General features: G+C 44.3%; 2 protein-coding genes across 2 annotated transcripts in view; both read left to right on the plus strand.

The window, feature by feature from the left end:
* The window catches only part of LOC119393937 (uncharacterized), a 635,915-nt gene that overhangs the window by 263,421 nt on the left and 348,664 nt on the right, over positions 1 to 23,830 (plus strand). The window lies entirely within an intron of this gene.
* On the plus strand, positions 50 to 17,632 carry LOC119394787 (solute carrier family 13 member 5-like). The gene is made up of 7 exons (XM_037662091.2): positions 50 to 277; positions 1,702 to 1,851; positions 3,058 to 3,355; positions 5,422 to 5,473; positions 10,145 to 10,264; positions 11,988 to 12,107; positions 17,557 to 17,632. The coding sequence occupies exons 1-7, from the start codon at positions 50 to 52 to the stop codon at positions 17,630 to 17,632; spliced, it is 1,044 nt and encodes a 347-aa protein (XP_037518019.2).

The following is a 23,830-nucleotide window of genomic DNA, read 5'->3' on the forward strand; positions in this document are numbered from 1 at the left end:
AATCAAACTGAACACGTCTCCACCACTATAGAGAACGGCTCCCACGGCCATGAGAACTCCTGTTTTGGAAGCTGATGCGTTCAGCAAGGAGACTGACAGGAACGCGGACGCCGCTGTCGAGAGAGAGAGGGGCGACAGGACAATACTCTCCCCGTCGGAGCACTCCAGGTCTTCGAAGAAGCGATCCATCCTGCACAGCCGCTTCCACATCAAGCTGATCGCCACCTACCTGACGCCCATACTGCTGCTGCCGCTCTTCGTCTTCCACAACACACCAGTGAGCGGCACGCCACTATAGCTGAATGTATACTTCGTTGCACGATTGGAGGCTGTGGTCGCACTTATAGAAGCGATGCACTGAGATGAACTCGTAAAATCAGTTATAGCAGTTATACGCATAGCGAACTATAGACATGCTCCTAACATTCCTTACAGGGTGACTAAACAACAACAAGATTGGTATATATACAACTCAATCGTTGCATTTACATTAAATGTTAGCCATCGCTCACAGTATGCAAATAAATATGGTAGTTCCATTCGGTTCAATATTATCGTCGCCATCGTCACAACCCTTTACAGTAAATGAGTACAAGTTGTCCGGGATAGGTTTCAAACAGGAGAAAGCGCCTCAGAGCAGGCTGGCCGACGTTTCGACAGGTGGACCTATCTTTGTCAAAGGCGCCTTTGTCAAAGATAGGTCCACCTATCGAAACGTCGGCCAGCCTGCTCTGAGACACTTTCTCCTGTTTGAAACCTATCCCACTCCGTGTATGCATCTGTCGGCTCTCTTCTTGACCTTAGAAGTGGTCCAGGAACACATTGCCGTCAAAAATTAATTTGGACTTGTAAAGTGTCGCTACAACGTCATATTTTTGTTGTATGCTCTTTTTTTTAATAAAATAAAATGGCAAAACTTGTTTTAGCACAGCGACCCCAGTGAGTCAGTGTCACATCACAAATTTCAAAGTTTCTTATTTCTTCTAATTTGAGCTGTTTCGCCGCTGTAAAGGTTCAATAGGAGCTGAATAGGCGTGATTCTTTAATCTTCATAATGCAGTACTCCTCATAACATGTTCCTTATACATAATCTGTTAACATCACGTAAAGCCAGATTCACCGAGTAATGACGACAGCACTTAGTGATGACGCCAATGAGTGCTCGATGAGGTGATAAGGTCACCAAGAGGACGTCACATAGGCACTCAGTGACGACGTCACCCTGTTCTGGTGCGAAATATTCAATGCTGTATCGGGTACCGATTTTATTTATCGCTTCTTTCCTGGCTTATAGCAAGGCACCTTCTCTCAGTGTAAGTAAAATGCTTGCTACGGTATACAAGCACAACTTATGTCTGTACAGCTTATGTTGGCGTTTCTGACCATGAGGACCACGGTAAAAACTCCAGCGTGCAGTGAAATGCAGCCTTTAAAGTCAAACGCCTTCATAACGAAAGTGCTCTGGACTTCCAATGTACTTCTTTATACTTGTCACTTCGTTGTATGGAGTTCGCTTATAGCAACCCTCGCAACAGAGCCGGGACAAAAAGAATCCTTCGTTATGCAGGAATTTCGTTATAGAGGCGTTTGCCTGTGTTTTTGTTAGCGTTTCTTTAGCGTAGATTAAACAATCTTCTAAGAAGATTGTCAACAGTTTACAGCGTCTTATTCGCGGTAGTGTTTCGACTCACCCCGTTGCAGAAGACCCGCTGCGCGTACGTGATGGTGCTGGTGTTCGTCAACTGGGTGACGAGGACGCTGCCGCTAGGAGTGACGGCTCTGATGCCGCTGCTCTACCTACCCGCGCTGCGGATCATCAGCTACGACCAGGTTGTCGGCATGTACATGAACGTGAGTGCGCCATGCACCTGCGCGTAAGAACCAGTGTTGAGCAATCATTTCTCAGTTAGGCATCTTGTTACTGTTACGTTTGAAATCCTTCTATAGAACCATGCAACTATGTTTATGGATTCACTAAGGAATGTGTTCAGACAGAAAGTCAACAATAGCAACCATGCATTGTTAGGTGACGCGAGTACTGCCATTCAGATTCCGCAAAGACTGCCGAAGGGTACGTATCAGACATGCCCCCTTTATGACGTCACATTTCGTTACGTCGACGGCCGCGCACATTATGCCGCATGGGCTCGCAGATATCGCAATTTCAGTATTATGAAAGACGAACGCCCCAGTTAGTGTATATCCTTCACGGGAATATTTCTATTAAGGTGATTAAAAGTTCACTACTATATGTATTTGTGAATGAGCAAAAATTTTATTAGAATCACTTTACCTGAATGAATGAATGAGTATTGCAAAGGCTGACGTTTTACCAACATCGAGGAGCTAAAGGAATTCAGGTATGGCAATGAGTGGATAGCAGTGCAAAGAGACGACGAATGTCATCCTCTGTAGAATTACACATTTTATAAACGAGCCATATTACCGCATAACAAAATCCGCTGAACCAAACGAAAAATGCGGTGATGTAGACTGAAACACGTCCAAGAACATGCGCGATTCGTACACAGATCGTGACTTCTGTTCTTATATTTGTTTCATTTATAGAAAGGAGAACCTCTTAATGTCGGAATTCAACATTCACGAGAGACAGCCATCTCTTGAGCTGAGACGCGTTCTTGGACCATGGACAAACAGCGCCAGTTCGTCTCACGCAATGAAAGCGCTTTCTAACTTTCTGGCTAGTTCAAAAACGTTACTTTGTTTAGTGTCGAAGGAAAGAAGTGAAAATCTTAACGGCTAGTTTTTTTTTGTTATACACAATAATAATGAGCACTAACAGACAACAGTCTGTTAGTGCTCATTAATATTTTGTTTAGTGTTGTTTTTTGTGTACGTTCTGTACCTGTCGTGCGAAGGCGTGTATAACTTCATTCTACCTCTCTAATACCCATTAGAGAATTTACTTCTATATTCCTGTCGTCCTCCCAGCGCCTCTAAGATGTAAATATTTCAACTACAGCATATACATTCACTCTACACTAACCAAGTGTAGAGTTAGTTATCTGGACAAGCTCTGCGTACCGCCAATTGCAGAACACGGTTCTCCTGACGCTGGCGGCCATCATGATGTCGATCGCGATCGAGACGACCAACCTGCACACGCGTATCGCGCTCTGGGTGCTGCTGCAGTGCGGCCAGTCGCTGCGCAACATCATGGCCGGCTACACGGTCGCCACGTTCCTCATCACGCTGCTGCTCAAGAACAGCGCCACGCTGGACATCATGGTGCCCGTGGTGGACGCCACCGTGCACGAGATACACTACATCTACATGAAGGGCATGTACACGCAACGCTTCGGAGCGGACGCCAAGAAGAGGCCTTCGGTCTCCTGTGAGTCGCGGACACTCCCTTCTTTCAATGTGAAGAATTCAGTAAGAAGCAAACTGCGCTTAAAGCGCAGTTTGCTTTAGTGCTTCATTAGTGTCCCTTTAAAGGGACATTAAAGTGAGGCAACGCATTGGTTTAGATTGATCAAATGTACCCTGAGAACTCCACTCTGGTTATTATCCCCATTATAGGTTTATTGAGAGAGGAGAAAATGAAGGTAAAACATTAATTTTTGAATTTTGCGCCGAAATCTTCGTACGCGTGATGTCACGGATTTCAAAGTGTATTTCTCGCACTTCGCCGATATTGGCTCAACGAAATTCCCTGAAATTTTGTACGTTAAGTCTATGGCACCCTCAGAGGACAATTTACTTCATTTTTACTGATTAGGAACTGCGTAGAACCTATAGTAAATGCCGTCAAAATTTATGACGTCACGACGTCTGGTGCGGGAATTTCAAGGTGGCGTCGCGTCCCATATTTTCTTGTTGCGCATTTTCTCGCTTACTAAGCGTCTTCTCGTGGCAAACGGGGTGATTTTCGTATTGTGAAAGAGTAATTTACTAATATCAGAAACATCGTTTTTATTTTTAGTGTCCCTTTAAGAAGTAGTTCCTGGGTCAAATGAGAGAAATTAACTTCGAGCTAAAGACACCCGAAATACCATAAATAACTATAACAAAAACGAAATTTTATTGTGGCCTTGTTAAAAGGGAAACTCCATCAAGAAGCATTTCAGACGTTATGGAGGAGTAAGAGTCATCAGGACACAAAACACTTAACGAGTTATGCCACAACTGTTAGCTAATGTTAAATAGTGATGTCTAGTGTCGGCTTCCGTTAAGCATCTAGTCTTTTAACAATGCAATAAAATAATACATATATACTAACATGGATCTGTTTACTCCTTAATACGCTTCGTACACTACTACAGTTCCACTCAGGTAAATTCGTCGCAAATTATCTTTCTCTACATACGGCCCATGTTATCTGCACGCCATTGTAATAAAAATGCTTAGTAACGAATGTTCACTTTGCTTAGTGTGCAGCCGCTCAGTATGAACTTCGGTGAATAACCCTCAAGTAGCTGTAGTTCACTTAATGCGTGCTGATATTATTTGCAATATGCCTTCGGGTTTGCGTACTGAAGTTGCCGAAACCATTGCAATAGACCGATAGCACGGAGAGGTTTACTTCGCTAGCTTTATACCCAGAATGACGGCATGCATGCTGGCACATCTAGCACGTTGGTTCACGTTATCTTTTTTTTTGGCTATTTTCCCTGCGCGACAACCGGTTTATAACTCCTGAAATGAAGGCCTGCATATATAGACTATATTGCGATTAGGAGAGAACAAGATTACACAAATCGGTGGTAAGTCCGCTTCAACCATAACACTGGGAAGAAAGTGTTCACAGGGAAAACAAACAACGCATCTATCCTCGACATTGCGCTCAGGCTTGCTTGAACTCAATCTAGTAAAACGAAAAAGAAAGAAGCGATAACGTAGATGTTGTGGTGCTGGAAAAATATGCGAGCATGCAGAATATATAGGGAGGTCTACTGACGAAAGCTTGAATTTTAACCGAACCCTTTCGCTGGGTGACGCCACCTGTGGAACTTCGCACACATTCCTCCAGCACTTTTCCTTCCGGTCTTTTGGCTGAACAAATAATGCTTTCAACTTAGGTTTTGAAAGATGATGAGGACTCAACTTTGTTGCAGCGATGTGTTGCGTCATGTGTATCCTATACCTTATTGTTACCAATGTGTACAAGCAACTTGCCTTTAATATTGACATTTAAGTATTGAGTTTGGATAATCAAGGGTAACAGTTAACACAGACAAGAATGTGTGACCTATATTTGCCGGCGCAAATCATTATTTTTTTATGTTGACGTGTACCCGTATACTTCGTCAGAGCTTTTATGTAACTTACGTGAACATCTTTAAGTCGGTCCATAGGGTGCAATAAAAATAGGCGATTAAGCTCTTCGGGTCAACCTAGGATCTGATCTTCACCTTCATACTCGTGGTTTAAAGCACATTTTCCTCGCACGTGGCGCAGACATTGCCAAGGCTCTCAACTTGGACGACATTCAGATGCGGCAAATAACGACGTGAGTACTTCTTCACCGTTGAAGTAGTGTTACGCATTTCAGTGTAATCTCGTTCGGAAGAAAAGAATAAGCGATAGGTACGAAAGAAAACTTGTAGCAGATGAAGTGAGAAACTTGCAACAACTTAAACAACGCAACCGTTAAATACGGCCGTTGTTCGGAGTTTAAAATGTGCTCGATTGCCTAGATTTATATGCTTGTTGAAAGGACAACGCCGGATAAATTTCATTACTGCATTTGATTTCATTTGTTTGTTCCGAACGTGCGGTGCGTCACATGGTTGAGGAGGCGGGATTTACAGAAACTCCAGTATAGTCGCCCAAGCATGCGTGATCTTGGCGTGCGCAGGGTTCCCCATCAGGGGGAGGGGGGGGGGGGCAAAGGTTCATCGCAGCGCCCCCCCCACCCTACTAAGTCAATGTGTGGGGCAGATTTTGCGCCCCCCCCTCTTAGGTGATTAGAAGGGTCAATGTACGGGGCAGATTTTGCGCCCTCCCCCCTCGTAGGTGATTAGAGGGGCAGCCCCCCCCCCCCCCCCGCCCTGCCCTCCCCTGTGCGCACGCCTATGTGCGTGATCGTTGCGCAATTGGCTCATCGTTCGTCTTTGATGCTCGTGCTGTTCTGTTTTATTGTTACTGTCTCTGTTCTGCCTGTTGAAGTGATGCGACGTACGCGTGGAGATGAACAAGCGACAGAACGCTCACGCATATATTCCTCTGTGCCCCTATATAGTTCTAGTTTTCGCCGTCATCAGCGCTATATAGCGCTGCCAATCGGCGTTCCTGCTGCAGCGGATGTGTAGGGACACCACTGCGGCGTTCCTACGCCGCTGTCGCGAGTACAAATGATTCGGATATATTATTATTCTACAAGTAAGCATGTTTAGCCCAGTGGCGAAGGCACTCGGCTTCTGCGTGTAAGGTAGGAATCTCGCGGCCGGGAATGTTTTTTCCACTTTGTCCATTGGAGATGCTGAGAAAGGTCGATGGTTCGAGCCCCTACACACTTGGTATGTCGTGGGTTGAAGTCGTTATCCGCCATATGACTCTCATGTTTTTCCTGTAGTACAGTCCCACGACCTATGGGAAATGTGTGGCGTTGCATAGCGTACAAACTTGCTGGGATGTAGCCAAAACGAATGCATATGCGTAAAAAAAAAAAAAACATTGTATCGCGCCTTGACAAATCTCCCATTTCCCCGAAAAAAAAAAGCCATCAGGCAATGACATGCCGACATATGAATAAACAGAAGTTTATAAGCCGGGCATATTCAGGTAAAACAATAATGACATCAGAAACGAAGCATAACTCCAACAAGTCTAGGCACTACAGAAAAAAAAGATGACTGATCCATCTGTCATAGGAATCGATATAACACGAAAGTGAAACGTGTCGTCACAGAAGTAGTTTATTGTTTATAGTGCATTGGTATATGAGAGCTTGTACAAGCTTGTGTTGTTTGGCAGATATAGCTCCGCTTTATGGTGGATGCACTCACGTTGACGCCTAGTGGCACATCTCCGTACCGACCGCTAACGCCCATGATCATGATTTAACCTTCGCGGTAGCTGAAGTTCTTAACATATACGTGGATACCGCATATGGGGGTGAATCCCGCGCAAATATGGCATCAACAAGCACATAATAAACACTGATACTTGATATGCACTCCTTCAAAGCGTCGTGAAACGCGACGAGAAACGTTACGCGCATCGTGTCTTCCCTCTAGCCTGGCCGTTAATTTTCATAGGGCGAGCGGGGAACACGGTGTAATAGCCAGACGAGCGTCGGAGAGCTATTTTTCGATATGGATGGATGCTATGAGCGAGGACCACCTCGCGGTGTATTAAAGCGTTGACGAAAATACACTTCTATTGGAAACGCGCCGAATGGGACGGTTGTAGCAATAGCGCGTTTTTTTTTTTTTCGAACCTGATGGCACACATGTCAACGCCCCGTTATAAAGGGAACGCTCATAGCATCCCTCCATCCAATAGCACTTAAAACGAAAGTGTGAAAGATAAAAGGCGCGTTCGTGTAGCATCCGTTATGTGTTTGGCGGTATATCAGTGGGCTAAACGCCTGCCAGCCATTGTAGCCGACCGAGAGGTCTAGTGTTCGACTCCTGTGAACAGAAGTTTTTCTTAAAGTTTTTTCTTTGCAATCTGATGACGTTCGTTTTGCTGACGTATTTCCATGACGGAAATGCGTCATGAAAGTCTTGGTGGACCCCGGCATAAAACACTTTCGTGTTAAAAAAATATCACAATGACTTTCTTCCGATTCTTATAGTAAAGGTTTCTGATAGACAAAGCGTTTAGAAAGTGGTTACTTAGAGTTGAAGGAAGTGTGCATTTCACTGCTTGCATTTCATAATTTGTGCGTCACTATACGACGTTGCTCATAGGTTCACAGGGCAGGCGTTTTTATTGGCGACGTTAGTCAATCGAAACTCGCAAAAGAACGGGTTTGCTTATCAGCTGCGTTGCGCCTCTGTGCTGCGACTCCGGAAATTTCCAAATTGGACATTAGTGTTTTGATATAAAGTTCAATTCCCCTTTGAAAACAACGTTCGTATGATTTCATTTTTGCATATATTAAGGGGTTGTTAACAATTGTCATGTTCTGTTAAAAGTGTTGCTCCCTGTGCGAGTAGGTAGTTCATGCTCTGTTGAGGCGGTCAAGAAAAAAAGATGGAAGGCAATGAGGAATCGTCAAACAAGGAATGTTGTTGGAGCAAACATTTGGACTAGCTGTAACGAACGCACCTTGTCCAAACGTTGGCTGCAGCAACATTCCTTTATCGAGGATTTCTCAAGCCTCCGACTCCCCCTGAACTTCCCGTCACGCTTGGATTTCTAAACACAAAGGTTGACATACAGTATGTGTCCTCGTGTGTCCCACTTCGTCAATGTGAAACCAACCAACAGACAGTGAAGCTAACGAAAGCATATAGAGGCGCTATCTGTAGTTTTAGGGGCGAAGCTCCTTAAGGCGGCACCCGTTCGACCCTCGTAGTCGTAGTCGTAGTCGTAGTAGTCGTAGTGCGTAACCAGTCTTACGCTTTGACCTCCAAGGTGGTGCCGGTGGGAGATTTTTCCTGTGCGTTGTTGAACAATAAAAAATTCGCAGCGTGCGCGTTAACTAAAAGTCGAATTCTTCTTTCTCTCATTCCCCATTAGCAGCCATTGGCATGTTCCAGTAGGAAACGTTAGTAGAAGTAGAAGTGTAAGTGTTAGCTAAAAGCCGACTTCTTCTGTCTCTCATTCCCATTAGCAGCCATTGTTTACCTCCAAGGTAGTGCCTGGCGAGATTTCTCCTGTGCGTGATTAAACAATAAAAATTTTGTTCAAAACGCCGTTGATTGATGAAATAAACAACGAAAGACGCCAGATGTTTTGTAAAAACAAAACGAAAGAACGCCAGATATTTCTAAAGCAAAACGAAAAGACGCCAGCTGCTTAACGAAAGACGCCAGATGTTTTCTAAAGCAATGGTTTTCTAAACAATGAAAATTCACAGCGTACATGTGAAATTAAAGTGAGCTGCAAGTCGTCATAACTCATCGAACCTTTAGTATAAACGCGCCCGATCTCACGTCGGTGATGATGTACTGGGCAGAATTCACGGAAGATTCACGGTTTACCGATGAACCTCCGCAGCTTCGCCCACTCATCATCATTCACTCCGTGGATATGCTGTGATTTTTAGGGGCGAAGCTCCTTAGGGCGGCACCCGTTCGTCCCTCGTAGTCGTAGTAGTAGTCGTAGTGCGTAACCAGTCTTACGCTTTGACCTCCATGGTGGTGCCGGTGGGAAATTTTTCCTGTGCGTTGTTGAACAATAAAAAATTCGCAGCGTGCGCGTTAACTAAAAGCCGAATTCTTCTGTCTCTCATTCCCCATTAGCAGCCATTGGCATGTTCCAGTAGGAAACGTTAGTAGAAGTGTAAGTGTTCGCTAAAAGCCTACTTCTTCTGTCTCTCATTCCCATTAGCAGCCATTGTTTACCTCCAAGGTAGTGCCTGGTGAGATTTCTCCTGTGCGTGATTAAACAATAAAAATTTTGTTCAAAACGCCGTTGACTGATGAAATAAACCAACGAAAGACGCCAGATGTTTTCTAAAGCAATGGTTTTCTAAACAATGAAAATTCACAGCGTACATGTAAAATTAAAGTGAGCTGCAAGTCGTCATAACAAATCGAACCTTTAGTATAAACGCGCCCGATCTCACGTCGGTGATGATGTACTGGGCAGAATTCACGGAAGATTCACGGTTTACCGATGAACCTCCGCAGCTTCGCCCACTCATCATCATTCACTCCGTGGATATGCTGTGATTTTTTAACTTGCGTGTTAGTTACTAGATAAAGGACAAATCAAAGTGGGCAAGATAGCCCTCTGCTGGTGGTGAGAGAACCCGCGGCCTTTGCTTTACGCGTACGATGCTCTACCATGGAGCTGAGTTACGGCGACGGTCTTTTCATCGTACAGTTTCTTGGTTATTTCTGCGAGTGTAACTCTGTGAGCGTTAGCTACGTGCCACTCGTTGGCGACAAACGCAGAACATTCGTTTTTTCAGGTTGCGTCACGCAGCACGTGGTACTTACGCACGCTGCGTAAGGTGATCGTGTCGAACAAAACGTTGGGTATTGGTCGCGTGTGTGCGCAGGAGGTTCATCAAGATTCGCAAGGTGTTGTTGATCATGGTTGCCTACACGGCCAGCCTCGGCTCCGTGGGCACTCTCAGCGGAACCATCACGAACTACGTCACCAAAATGATCGTGACGTCGTGAGTAGTATACCAACATAAGCCCTTTCTATAGGATACTTAACCCAATTCACGTAGATCACTATAAATATAGAATGCATCTACGCAGCGGTATTCAACGTGCCCTGCTGGCTACGGGTCCTGCTGTTCAACTCATTCGTGCTTTGAGTTAGTCGTGATCGAAGGTTGCTAGGATTGAGATAGCTAGTAAACTTAAAACTTGAACAATATTTAACAAAGCTGTTATTTTCAATTGCATCAAGCTCCACTTGAAAATTTTAATATAATTTCTTTCTGTTAATAAAATTTTTTTTTGCTAGTGACACATAATGCAATGTCATTGTGTGAAAATAAGATGTGCAAACACGGACACTAAAGAGAACCAAACGGGCGGTATTTGTGTTACATGGTGATCTCCTCTTGTCGTCCGCCGCGGTGGAGCAGTTGTTATGGTGCTCGGCTGCTGACCCGAAGGTCGCGGGTTCGATCCCGGCCGCGGCGGTCGCATTTCGATGGAGGCGAAATGCTAGAGGCCCGTGCGATGTCAGTACACGTTAAAGAACACCACATGGCCGAAATTTCCGGGGCCCTCCACTACGGCGTCTCTCATAATCATATCGTGGTTTTGGGGACGTAAAACCCCAGGTATTATTATTAGCTCCTCTTGTGCGCCTCTTTGCACGCCTTACTTTATTCCACAACGAAATCTTACCGGCTAGTTCAAATATCTGTCATTTTAATACGGCATTTCTTGTGTTTGCGTGTAGGAGCTTTATATTTACATAGTCTCACTCACAGGCCCGTAGTGAGGTATTTTTTCTGGGGGGGGGGGGGGGGGGGGGGGGACACTTGCTGAAAACCTTGGCTATTTGAGAAAAACACCTATTTTCATTACTTATATTTGGTAAAAACACCTACTTCACCAAAATTTCGGGGGGGGGGGGAGGTCCGGGCCCTTAGGCCCCCCCCCCCCCTGCAACGGGCCTGCTCACTCAAGTTGGAGACACCCTCCATGTTAGCGGTATATTTCACTGATGGCATCAATAAACCCTAACGCATGCTCCACCCGCACCAAAGCACAATCATTTGCAACGTCTTATTATGTATTGATTGTTTTATCATATTTTGTTCCATTTTCATTCGCTTGCTCTGTATTTACACTCGTTCGTATTGCCTTTTTTGCCACTTGTATTGCCTTCGTTTTTTTTAATTCGGGTACAATTGTTGCTTGTTTTCCACTTTATTGTTCAATGTTTATAATGCTTTTATATTGCCACTCCTGCTTGGGCCATGAGGCCTGCAGTGCTACTGTAAATAAATAAATAAATAAATAAATAAATAAATAAATAAATAAATAAATAAATAAATAAATAAATATCAGGGATAGATATTCGTTCCCTATACAGCGTGCTTTACATTCGTACGTATTCAGCTAGTGAGTGGCACTGAGTATACGCGCAAGATCCGCAAGGGTCGCCTTGAGCTGACCTTGAGGTGACCTTGACAAAACATTGTGTCTCGGTCGTATCTAAAAAACAAAACGATGCGAATCGACTTCAACAGAGACCGACTTATCTTACAAAACAGGGGCGTTAGACGCGCCTCCTGTCACACTGACAGGGTGTTCTTATTGGAAGCTGGGTAGCCTCATTATGGTAGAGCTCCGAGCCGCAATCAAACTGGCCCTTCCGTGCGAAACTGCCGAAAACATCAACAAATTCGTGTCCTGTATGTTGCTTCGTAGACGATTCCCCAAGGTCGACTCGGTCACGTTCCTGTCCTGGGCGACGGCCTTCCTACCGGTTGCCTTCTTCGAAGTCTTGATGGCGTTCATCGTGCTGTACTTTATGCACATGAGGCGACTGTGAGTTTATTTTTTTTTGTTTGTCACTTTTAGCCATACACGTCCAACCTAACGCAATCTCATGCTTGACCTACAAGTGATAGAAAGCTCAGGGCTTTCACTCTACAACAAGAAAAAAACTGACAGGCATTACAAAAATCATTGTAAATTTCAAACTATAGGAAGCACAGTTTGTGAGAGCCTGCATACGCTGACATTCAGTCATAAGTGACGAAACCTCCTGTTCTTGTAAGCGTGTCAGTTGGTGCTTAAATATTGACGTCTTTATAGAAGGACAAAACATGAGCACGTACACCGAAGTGTATACAGGTCGCCAGCTATCAGGAGGCGGCTTTTGACCTTCACTACGGCCAGTAAGTATGCAACACGTTGTAGATTGTAATCTTTACAGTATTCACCGCACCTTAGACTGTCTTTTTTCATCTGAATATAACACTGACGAGCGTTTGAAATGGAAACGTAAACAAAAAAATTACTTGCACAACAATTAAAGTTTTGGAAAGTGATACTTCCTTTGCATCTCTACAGCTTCTTTCCAGTTTTAGTCAAGCTTATTTCACACGCCAAATTAGAAGAGTATATACTGTCATGGCTTTGGCGTTATTAAGTTAGTGCTTTGCTCTTGCTCATTTTAGTGTGCTCTTGCTTCGAACCACGGCTGCGTTAGACTCCATGCTTCCCAGCGCACAAGATAAGCATGCCATAAAGAAAGAGAAATAGCGGTTACTGTCGTCTCTGTATAAGGCAGAGATAGAAAAATTACTCCTACAAGGTAATTAAATTGCGTTACTAATTACTTGTCTAAATCTTTCTAAAATGTCATTAAACTACATTACATATTACAGCTGACTGAAAGCAATGCCAATACATTACCATTACTTTTAAAAAAGTAATGAAAATGCTTTAAAATTACTTTGACAAATGTTCATTAATCACGCATAATTCATGCACACTACATTTACAGCACATATACAATGAAATCTTGGAGCTCTTTGTTCAGGCTCCCGCGCCTGAGGTTTGGCACTCAGATTATTAACTTGTCTGTTATTTTCCTTCGCTTTCTTGGTCATTTATTCATGCCATAAAGGAAGTGCTCATATATTTTCGTCCAAAGTAATTAAGTATCGAGTAATTTTCTTGAAGTTACTCGCCTGAAGGTACTCGCTGCATTGCTAAAGTACCAGTCCACAAAAGTAATTCATTACATTACTTAGTACAGCAAAACGTAATTTAATTATTGTAAATTCATTACTGTAATTGCGTTACCGCCAAGTCTGGTATAATGGGTAGGGAAACACCGATTACGCCGTACCGACCATCCAGCCCAACGAGAAGCCTTGGCGTTAGGCTCGGTTCGCCTATAATTCCTGACAGCTGCCGTCATTCTCGGAAAAGTGACGCGAAAGTTAAACGCGCAGCTGTTGCTGAGTCAAAAATTTCACAGCGAGAACCGTGACTCACGGTATTACATTAGTGAGTCTGAGTGGGCCAGGTCTTTTGAAACAGAGCAAGGAAAAAATTACCGACGAAATATGAGCGCAGCTGTAAGCGCGTTTTCATTTGGCGATATACTGAGGCAAAGAATTTGAGATAGACATATGCATACGTACAGTTACATATAATGCTTATTTTTAGTTTTTATTATTTTAAAAATATTTCTGATTTTTAAAATATTTTTATGTTCTGGTCATCTTGTGTTCGTAATATTTTTCATAATCCTTTTATTTTCTGCTTCGGCGGCGAGAAGTCCAGTTACATTTACATTTTTATTGCATTTACATTTTAGTTACATTTACATATTTATTTATTTATTATTCCTTATTTTCTTTTCTGGGTTTTTGTTTTTTATTTCTATTGTTATAAAAAAAACCGTATTTTTTTTTTCTCCCGTGGGATACAGAGCACAATGTGACACCCGACCTGCCCGCCTGCCCGGACCCACGTCGGATCAAAAGTGCTGCCATTACGTCAGACCATAAGTTACCCTCTAAACGCCAGTATTGTCTACGTACCTATTAAGCCCACGATGAGCACACAACTACTACACTTATAAAAACACGTCGATCCACATCATAAGGCTTGGCTCAAAGCCAAAAATGCAGCATAGAACTACTCGCTGACTGCTTCGCATGAAATCGATTCCCACAGGGCGTGGGATCCGCCGAATTTTTTTTTTTTTTAGAGTGTAGTGTAAGTTTTAGCCCGTGAAACCAGGTCACGAAAAAAAGAAATGGACAAGTACGCGGTTCCGTATGAAGTTACATATGCTGCTGAGCAGCATCTCTAGCGTGCAGTCAACAAGTAACCTCAAGAATGATGCCTCACGCTTTATTAATTTAAAATTTCAATCTCTGATCGTGTTTGTATACTGATCTCCACGGGCCATTCTGAATTCTATTTCTAAAGTGGCTCCAGAGCTCCGTACGGGAAAGAAAACGAGCACGTGAGGACGCGTATTATTACACTCTAAGCATTCTTACACCCTTAAGGGAGTTTGCTTGTCCCATAAATTTACGGATACCTGCATTTACCTGCATTTACGGATACCAAAATCCTAATACGTGCAATAGCGAGCTCCAACTACATGTACGATGAGGAAAAAAAGAGTAGCTAAAAAGGAATTTGTAGTGATTATGACCAGCTGGTGGCCACAGAAATATCTGTTACGATCATTTGGCAGAATTGAATACGAAAATTTAATGATCGTACTCATCGCAGTCTTTCGCAGTCATCATAACTTTTTATTTGCTACGAAAAGCCGGCAAGCAAAAAAATTTGTATTTGGTTCTACGTAAAACTCAGTCTTACTCCTCAAACGTGAGGGTGTTAACCATGTGACAACCGAACACTCTTTGTGCACAAATAGGTGTTAAAACCGTAAGCATGGGCGGTATAATTGCCAGGCTACACCGCTTGATAAACACCCCTCACTTGCTCCCTCCCTACCTCGTTTCTTTCGTGGTGTGTTGTCTAAATGGGTTCTCCAACCAGGCTGCGGTGGTCGCAGCTTCGTGGTGTCACTTTCCGGGAGCACGTGCATGACAGATGACAGGCACCCGTTTTGACATCGCGAGAGCATTTCACTGAAACCCTGTCCGCGCTCTCGTTTCTGTGGTGACCCTCACAGTAGGAAGCGCTTCTTCTACATAGTTTCTCCGCTGGCAGTAAAGAAGAAAACACCGGCTCAGATATTTTTTTACGTAAATAGTAAAGCCGGGTGGTGTGGAAAGTAGTTTCATACATGTCAAAACGATAAACATCCGGAATCGAGAAGGTTCGCTGTGGTGAGAAAAAATGACGCTTGGGCTATACCCTCATGACCGTAAACGCTAAGAAGCACGGGGGATGTTTTCAAGCAGCACTTAACGGGAAGTATTTGTTCAAAACTAACATGGCAATATCTACTAAATTGTTAACTTAACTGAAAGCTTGTGCTTCTTAAAGAATCTGAGCCACTGTTATGACGTCAAAGATTGCTTGGTCCATTGCAGAGGTTTATACCCCTGTCACACAGGGCAACGTAAGTGCACTTTGAGGGAGTGCACTTCGCCGCTAGTGCCTTTCACACGCTGTCACACGGGAATGCTTAGTGACACTCGCTGCAAAGCGCACTTGCCGGCGAGTGCGTTCGCCAACCTCACTTCGCCGAGACGGAGTGTGTAGCCTCGAGAAGAGGTAAGTTATTACCGTTGTTGAGTTCACAGTATTTTTTAAACTATCGTTTTCGTTATTAGGAATATTGTTCTGCATTAAAGCATACCATACCACAAAAAACTACTTTGCTATTCTCGTTCTCAGGCAGTTTTCAGCCACGGCCGCCAGGGGCATGCCGAGCACACGCCGTGCAATGGCCGCATCCACCGCGTTTCTACCTGAAGTTTATTTTAAAGGCTGCTTATAGCTATAATACATTACTTCTTAAGAAACATTGCCGGAAATAACAAATATCTGCTGTTCTATTTGGTTAACCATCGCCATTGCCATCATTTCCAACGTACACTTCCCTTTCTCGTGTAGCAGCGCGCCGTCAAAGTCACATTGTGGTGGCGTGAGTGCACTCGCTAAAAATGACACTAAATTTGCCAGTGTGACCGGGGTATTACACAGACGGATAACCACAACAACCGGTCCGTAAGGCCCGTGTTCGTTTCGAGTTCTTGTGGTTATTAAAGCGCAAGCCTTACATGCCCCATCGAACGCGAAAATTGACCCGTCAACGTCGGCGGCGACCGAGCGAGTGATGCGAAAAATTGTCATCACGTGATGACGTCACACTATGATGGCATCATTACGTCACAGATCACCAAAGTTTGTGACGTCAACATGACGTTCTTTGACGTCGCCATAACGTCACATAACGTGACGTCACATGATGACTTCACAAAGGTGGGCCGATCACGAAGGCAGGGGCAAAATAAGGTAAGGTGCAAAAAGCTTGTAATGCCCCCGATCCTGGAGGCAGTGTGAAACCACGTTAGGTGAAGAAATCTTTCGGAGGTGGGCGGGGAAGGGTCAATACATCGACTGAGAAGAAAAAGAAGAAGATGGCTTTCGCTTTCGAGTCGTCTAAGGTGAGTGCATAAGGGACCCTGTGAGTTTTTCGTCTGTGTGCACCTCTGCAACGCATCATTATCCTTCAGCAGTGGTATGAATGCGAATTTTCTTTATGTGCTGTTACGCAGCTCCCTGCACTATAGTAACGAAAACGCATCGCAAGAGACATAGGTGTGAGCAAGCGGGGGTGGGGGGGGGGAGGGCAGGGGGGGGCGCCCCCCCCCCCCCCTAGTCACCTAAGAAGGTGAGGCAAAGGCTGCCCCATACTTTGACTTAATAAGGAGGGGGGCTGCGATGAACCTTCGCACCCCCCCCCCCCCCCGCCTGAACGAGAACTCTGCGCACGTCTATCGCAAGAGATACAGCAAGATAACAGAGACTGGCATACGGATCCCATCAGCCTCGTGTCCCAGTGTTTTCTGTGCTACTCCGTCGTTGCAACCTAGTTACGTGTATATTGCATTCAGTTCCCCTCGCGACAGTTCTGCGCACGTATCTATTCTCAACTGCCTGTTGAGCTTCATTTGAAAACGAGCAGTGCGCTTATCAAACAGCTGATCCGCTAAATGAAATGAATAAGATTGAACGTACTGTAATGAACGTTTCTAAAAGCGTTTATTGCACAAAATGAGGCACGCGACTGTGCCGTACTGGCTAGAACATCGGGCTTTGGTGCAGAATACCGCAGTCAGAACGTCTTAAACATATCTATTGATGTCTATTCGAATTGCATGCGTGCCGCGTTGACGTCATTCTCGCGTGTGCGTGACGTCGTTCGTGTTTAGGTAACGTCAAACATTACGAAAAATAACGTAGCTGACTGCAGGAGGGATACATGCAGGGCACAATTAAGTTTGTCTGAATCACGCCATGTGTTTGATCATTTTTACGACAGAGCGATAGACTTCAAGAAGGAGGCCGTCCATGACGCCTTTCTGGTCAAGTACAGGAGCCTCGGCAAAATCACGTAAGTCCACCCAGTTCAGAATCATGATTTAATCGGCACAAATACAGAAATATTACAATTATTTAATGTACACAAGGAGGTCCTAAAGTAGAATACTGCATCGAGATCCCCTGTTAAGCGATTGTGATGTTACACAATGTGTAAAGCAACAGTAACACAGCTGAGAGGCATAATAATAACAACAGATATGTTTATAACGTGTGACAGTAACATATAAACATTTATAACTGTTCGCGAGCTGCACGGGCTTTGCATCTTTATCGACGGAGCTTCTGAAGTGCGTGTCACTTTGAGCGGGCTCATTCCAGCAATGCTAGGCGTCACGAGTTTTGGCGTGTGTCCACTGGCCGTTTGTGGGCGTTTATTATGTACATCAGCAATTTGTGAGCATGTGGTTTTCACCCATTGCGAGGCACTATTATTTGCATACTATAGTTCGACCTCCCCCATATTTTTCAGTTTTGCATGTGTCTATACACACGCACACATGCAAACACACGCACGAACATACATAAAATATGGCTAATCCTCGTCGTCTCCCCCGCCCCCCCTCGAAGAAATATTCTGCCTACGCTCTTGGTTGTAGCTCTCTCTTTCTCTCTGGCTAGGTGAGTGATTGTAGAGCTGTAACAAATGCTTTGATCACATTTGCACTAAACTCTTGTCAATTAGCTAGAACCATCGGAGTTCACAGTGCTGACCATTAGCCGATTCGCTCTCCGTTGCAACCGCGTGAACCCTACCGTTACGGCACGTTACATAGATGGAGTGCGAGATGGCCTCTCAAGTGACTGGGTTTCCCGGTGAAACATTGGCCCCTTTTCTCCACTGCCGGACGCGAAACACAAGTGGTCCGTGTGTCAAGTGACGTTTTGGTGACGTCACGTTACACGTGCTGACGATTTCACGTGAACTTTTCCCAAGCATCGGAGCGGTGAATTTTGAAGACTGGTAGGGGCGAGTTTGAACCGGTTTCACTCGGCCGTGTGCCACAAGACTTTTTAATGACGTCACGTGAGGAGTCGGAGTAGAGGAAAACACGCTACTTCTGCAGCCCTGGTTGGGAGCACGGCTCAGTGCCTGCAGGGGAATGGGGAGAAGGTAATAAAGGTCTGAAGAGGAGCGGAGAAGGAGAGGAGAAATGACGTCCATGACCGAGGACGCGGCGGGCGTCTTCTGCACTATAGGTTGTCCAGCCCAGTGTCCCCAAGGAAGTGAAGAACCGCCTTGAATACCCGAATTGGGCGGTGGGTGACGTCATAGGACACGTGCCGACGGTTTCACGTGAACCTTTCCCAAGCATCGGAGTGGAAGGTTTCGAACTGGCAGGGAGGAGTTTGAATCGGTTTCGCTTGGGTATGTCGAGACTGGATACGCTGGCACTGAATAGAGCTGTTGGCGATAGGGCCCGGCTCCTTTCGTTTACCGCACGTCAAGCCGTTTCCCACGCTTCAACGAGTCACACACGCCGTTCGAGCGGTGTAGCCTCTCCTATTACAGCTTGCGCGCGCGTGCTTTTTTTTTTTTTGCTGACGCTTACGTTTGCGACAGCCCGATAGCGTGATGCAGCGTAAGAGGAAACGTCCGATAGCTTTCGCTTTCGTGCGTTCGGTGATAGCGCACATGCTGATAGAAACACGAGGCGAAAGAGTAACGGCCTTCCAGTTCCCTCTCCACGCTCCTGACAGCTGGGAAGTTACAACATGGTACGAACGCCGGGCCTTGATTGAGAGAAAGCCAACGGGCAGTCCGAATAATCTAGATTCCTTTTTTTCTCCCTTTCTTTTTCGTCTCGACGAAGGTTTCAGTCCGCGCGTGGCGGGAGATACCATCGTTTGTATCACAATCATGCGAAGAACTTGAAGTTCGCGTGATTGGATTACTGCACTGAAGTGCGGATAATATAACGCGATAACTGTTCCGGTTTTACGTCCCAAAACCACGATGTGATTATGAGGGACGCCGTAGTGGGAGGCTCCGGAAATTTCGACCACCTGGGGTTCTTTAACGTGCACCTAAAGCTAAGTACACGGGCCTCAAGCATTTCCGCCTCCATCGAAAATGCTGCTGCCGCGGCCGGGATTCGATCCCACGACCTTCGGGTTAGCAGTCGAGCACCGTAATCACTAGACGACCGTGGCGGACACCTAAATTCAAGTACACGGGCTTCGAGCATTTTTGCCTCCACGGAAATGCGGCCGCCGCGGCAGGGATTAGATCCCGCGACCTTCGGGTGATCGAAGCGCGGGAGCTACATGTCCAGAAATTTTGGACATTGCCCCTGCAGCTTTTTCTGGAGCTTCACTGCAGTACTCCACCGTAACTGAATGGGTGGTGTTTCAAAAACACTATATCTAGACATATCAGCCCAATTTCAAGAAGTTTCAAGTAACATCGATTAGAGAGGGCTAACTTTGAATAACATGCGCAGAAACTAAACTTGGTCGTTATGCCGTTTTTGAGTTACAGCGCCATCTTGTGAGACCATGCGGTGAAGCCACATTCCAGGGGGTTCTGGTTCAACAGTTTCCAAGAGAGCGCAAACTGCATTGAAATGTGCGAAGGTGGAACTGTAAAACGATTGAAAACGGTTCGCGTTGGTATTGCAATGGCAAAACATGTGTTTGTCACTTTGTCTTGATGTGAACATAGAGACAAAGTGGATTAAGGAGGATTAAGGTGTGGGGCAGTGTGGAGAAGTTCATCAATGACAATGGAGTGAATCGCCGTGGCTTAAGGCAGATTAAGGTGCAGAATGATGCGTAGAGTGGTATAGAGAGGATGGATCAAGGTGGATTAAGGTATGGAGCAGTATGAGGTAGTACATCAAACTTAATTGAAGCGAACCACAGTTGCCTAAGGTGGATCAATGCACGGATTAATGCGTAAAGTTGTATAAAGCGAATGGATTAAGGTGAATTAAGGTGTGGAGCAGCATGACATACACCCCAAATGTTATTTGAAGTGTAACAGAGTGTCTTAAGGCGAATTAAAGTGTGAAGGGGTATAGAGATGATGGATTAAGGTGGATTGGGAGTGCGGATTAAGGTGTAGATTAATAGAAAAGCTGGATTAAGGCGGGTTAAGATTACTACAAAAAAGCTGGATTAATGTAAGAACGATATGGAGTACTATAGAAATGTTATTTAATGTGAGTCAGAGTAGATTAAGGTGGATTAAAGTGTGAAGGGGTAAAGAGATGATGGATTAAGGTGGATTGGGAACGGATTAAGGTGTAGATTAATACAGAAAAGGTCGATTAACGTGCGATACGATATGGAGTACAATATCAATGTTATTTGAAGTAAGTCAAAGTGGATTAAAGTGGATTAAAGCTTGAAGGGGTATAGAGACGATGGATTAAGGTGGATTGGTGTACGGATTAAGGTGTAGATTAATACAAAAAGGTGGATTAAGGCGGATTAAGGCGTGGAATATTACAAAAAAGCTGGATTAAAGTGCAATACGATACGGAGTACTACATCAATGGTATTTGAAGTGAGTCAGAGCGGATTAAGGTGGATTAAAGTGTGAAGGTGTATAGAGATGATCGATTAAGTTTGATTGGGGCACGGATTAACGTGTAGATTAATACAGAAAAGGTGGATTAAGGTGCGATACGATATGGAGTACTACATCAATGGTATTTGAAGTGAGTCAGAGCGGATTAAGGTGGATTAAAGTGTGAAGCGGTATAGAGATGATGGATTAAGGTTGATTGGGGTGCGGAATAAGATGTAGATTAATACAAAATGGTGTATTTAGGCGGATTAAGGTGTAGATTATTACAAAAAAGCTGGATTAAGGTTCGATATGATATGGACTACTATAGGAATGTTACTTAAAGTGAGTCACAGGGGATTAAGGTGAATTAAAGTGTGAGTAGCTATAGAGATGATGGATTAAGGTGGATTGGGGCACGGATTAAGGTGTAGATTAATACAGAAAAGGTGGATTAAGGTGCGATACGATATGGAGTACTACATCAGTGGTATTTGAAGTGAGTCAGAGCGGATTAAGGTGAATTAAAGTGGTAAGGGGTATAGAGATGATGGATTAAGTTTGATTGGGGTGCGGATTAAGATGGAGAATAATACAAAAAGGTGGATTTAAGCGGATTAAGGTGTAGATTGTTACAATAAATGCTGGATTAAGGTTCGATATGATATGGAGTACTATAGCAATGTTATTTAAAGGGAGTCAGAGTGGATTAAGGTTGATTAAAGTGTGAAGAGCTATAGAGATGCTGGATTAAGGTGGATTGGGGCACGGATTAAGGTGTAGATTAATACAGAAAATGTGGACTAAAGTGCGATACGATGTGGAGTACTACATCAATGGTATTTGAAGTGAGTCAGAGCGGATTAAGGTGGATTAAAGTGTGAAGGAGTATAGAGATGATGGATTAAGGTTGATTGGGGTGCGGATTAAGATGTAGATTAATACAAAATGGTGTATTTAGGCGGATTAAGGTGTAGATTATTACAAAAACGCTGCATTAAGGTGCGATATGATACGGAGTACTATAGCAATGTTATTTTATGTGAGTCAGAGTAGATTAAGGTGGATTAAAGTGTGAAGGGGTACAGGGTGTGTCCAGATAAGATCGAATATGAGGTCCCGGTCACCATTCCCGATTTTGATAAAGCTTGCTGTAGGTCTAGGCATTACACCCAGAACAATGGTTTTGAAGTTAGTCTTGCGAAAAAAAATTGTTCGCCTGAAAAAAGAAGATACAAATTTTGGCCGAAAAAAAAACACTTTTGCGGCAATTTAGCTATTTCTGAATTTTGAGCGCAGCTTGCGAAAGAACGGTACACTTCTAGGTCGCAATATTTATTCCCCTTAAAGAACAAGTGAAATACAATCTTATGAGTCTATTGTTTTCTTTGCTTGTCGAAGTACTTTTGAAGAAAAAAATTACAAACTTGGCAAATCGCACAAAATACCTGTGTTTGAGGAATGTGTTGCTGCAAACAAGTTAAAGTGAGAATAATAAAAATCGGTACATATTAACTTTACTACTTTCGCTCTCTTTTAAAAATAATTTTCGTGGTTTTATCGCGCTCCATTTTACTCGATAACTGGGCTGAAACGTGACTTACCAAAAACGCCGAACTTTCAAAATAGCTTCCTCAAGAAGGCCATTTTTAATGTTTTTTAAATCCCTCTGATTGAAGTCAAGGACGTCATCTATCATTCTGCATAAAAAACGTTGCAATATTTTGGTTGCTAACAAGTTATAATGCGTCAAATGTGAACAAGTCAGCCTAGCGGCCGCGTCGTTCGTTATGTGCTGAAACTCGGATAGCTCAAAATACTTGTACGTGATATAATCTCAAATCAGCAGCACCACACCAACAAATGCGCAGCCAGGTGTCATGGTTCAGTAAGCTTTGTCTTGTGATCAGCCGCTTGACAAACCCGCAGCAGCAGCCGCTCGATGCTGCGGGCGCTCACATTACATGAGTGCCGCTTCAACTGCCGATGAGCTCCGCTTGAGCGCCAAACTACGCTCAGAGGGCGAACGGGAGAAGGAATGCAGCATCACTGTGAAAGTTAAAGGCTCTTAAGTACCAAAAAAAGCCATATGATACAATGAAAGCTCTGCCGGCAATTTTGCAGTGATCGCTTCCAGTAGAGCGCTCATGTGTTGCTTTCTCTCTTCTGATGGCCTAAAGATAATTAGGTTCACTCTATCAGCAATATATGACACAAAAGGAAGCCATTGAAATCTAAAGAAATGTCTCATACGTGCTTCCGATGGTCGAACAACTCAAATTGCTGTTGTTCTTTATCTCGTGCCAGGACACTTGTGTCAGCCGGCTATGAAAATAAGTGAGTGCAAGTCCTTTGCTTCATTAAAGCGCCGCTTTTACAATATTGTATTGTTGTATGTCCACAGATATAATATTCAACGCAAGCCCAGAGTTTATCACGATATTTTGTGGCTGCGGGCATAACAGGAGGGAGAAAAAATACATGCGTGCTGTATTGAAGGCGCGCACTGTGACATTGCCGGCAGAGCTTTCATTGTATAACATGGCTTTTGTTGGTACTTAAGAGCCTTTACCTTTCACAGTGATGCTGCATTCCTTCTCTCGTTCGCCATCTGAGCGTGGTTTAGCCCCCAAGCGAAGCTCATCCGCAGTCGAAGCGGCACTCATGTAATGTGAGCGCCCGCAGCATCGAGCGGCTGCTG

Source organism: Rhipicephalus sanguineus, chromosome 5, assembly GCF_013339695.2.
Source record: "Rhipicephalus sanguineus isolate Rsan-2018 chromosome 5, BIME_Rsan_1.4, whole genome shotgun sequence".
NCBI lineage: Eukaryota > Metazoa > Arthropoda > Arachnida > Ixodida > Ixodidae > Rhipicephalus > Rhipicephalus sanguineus.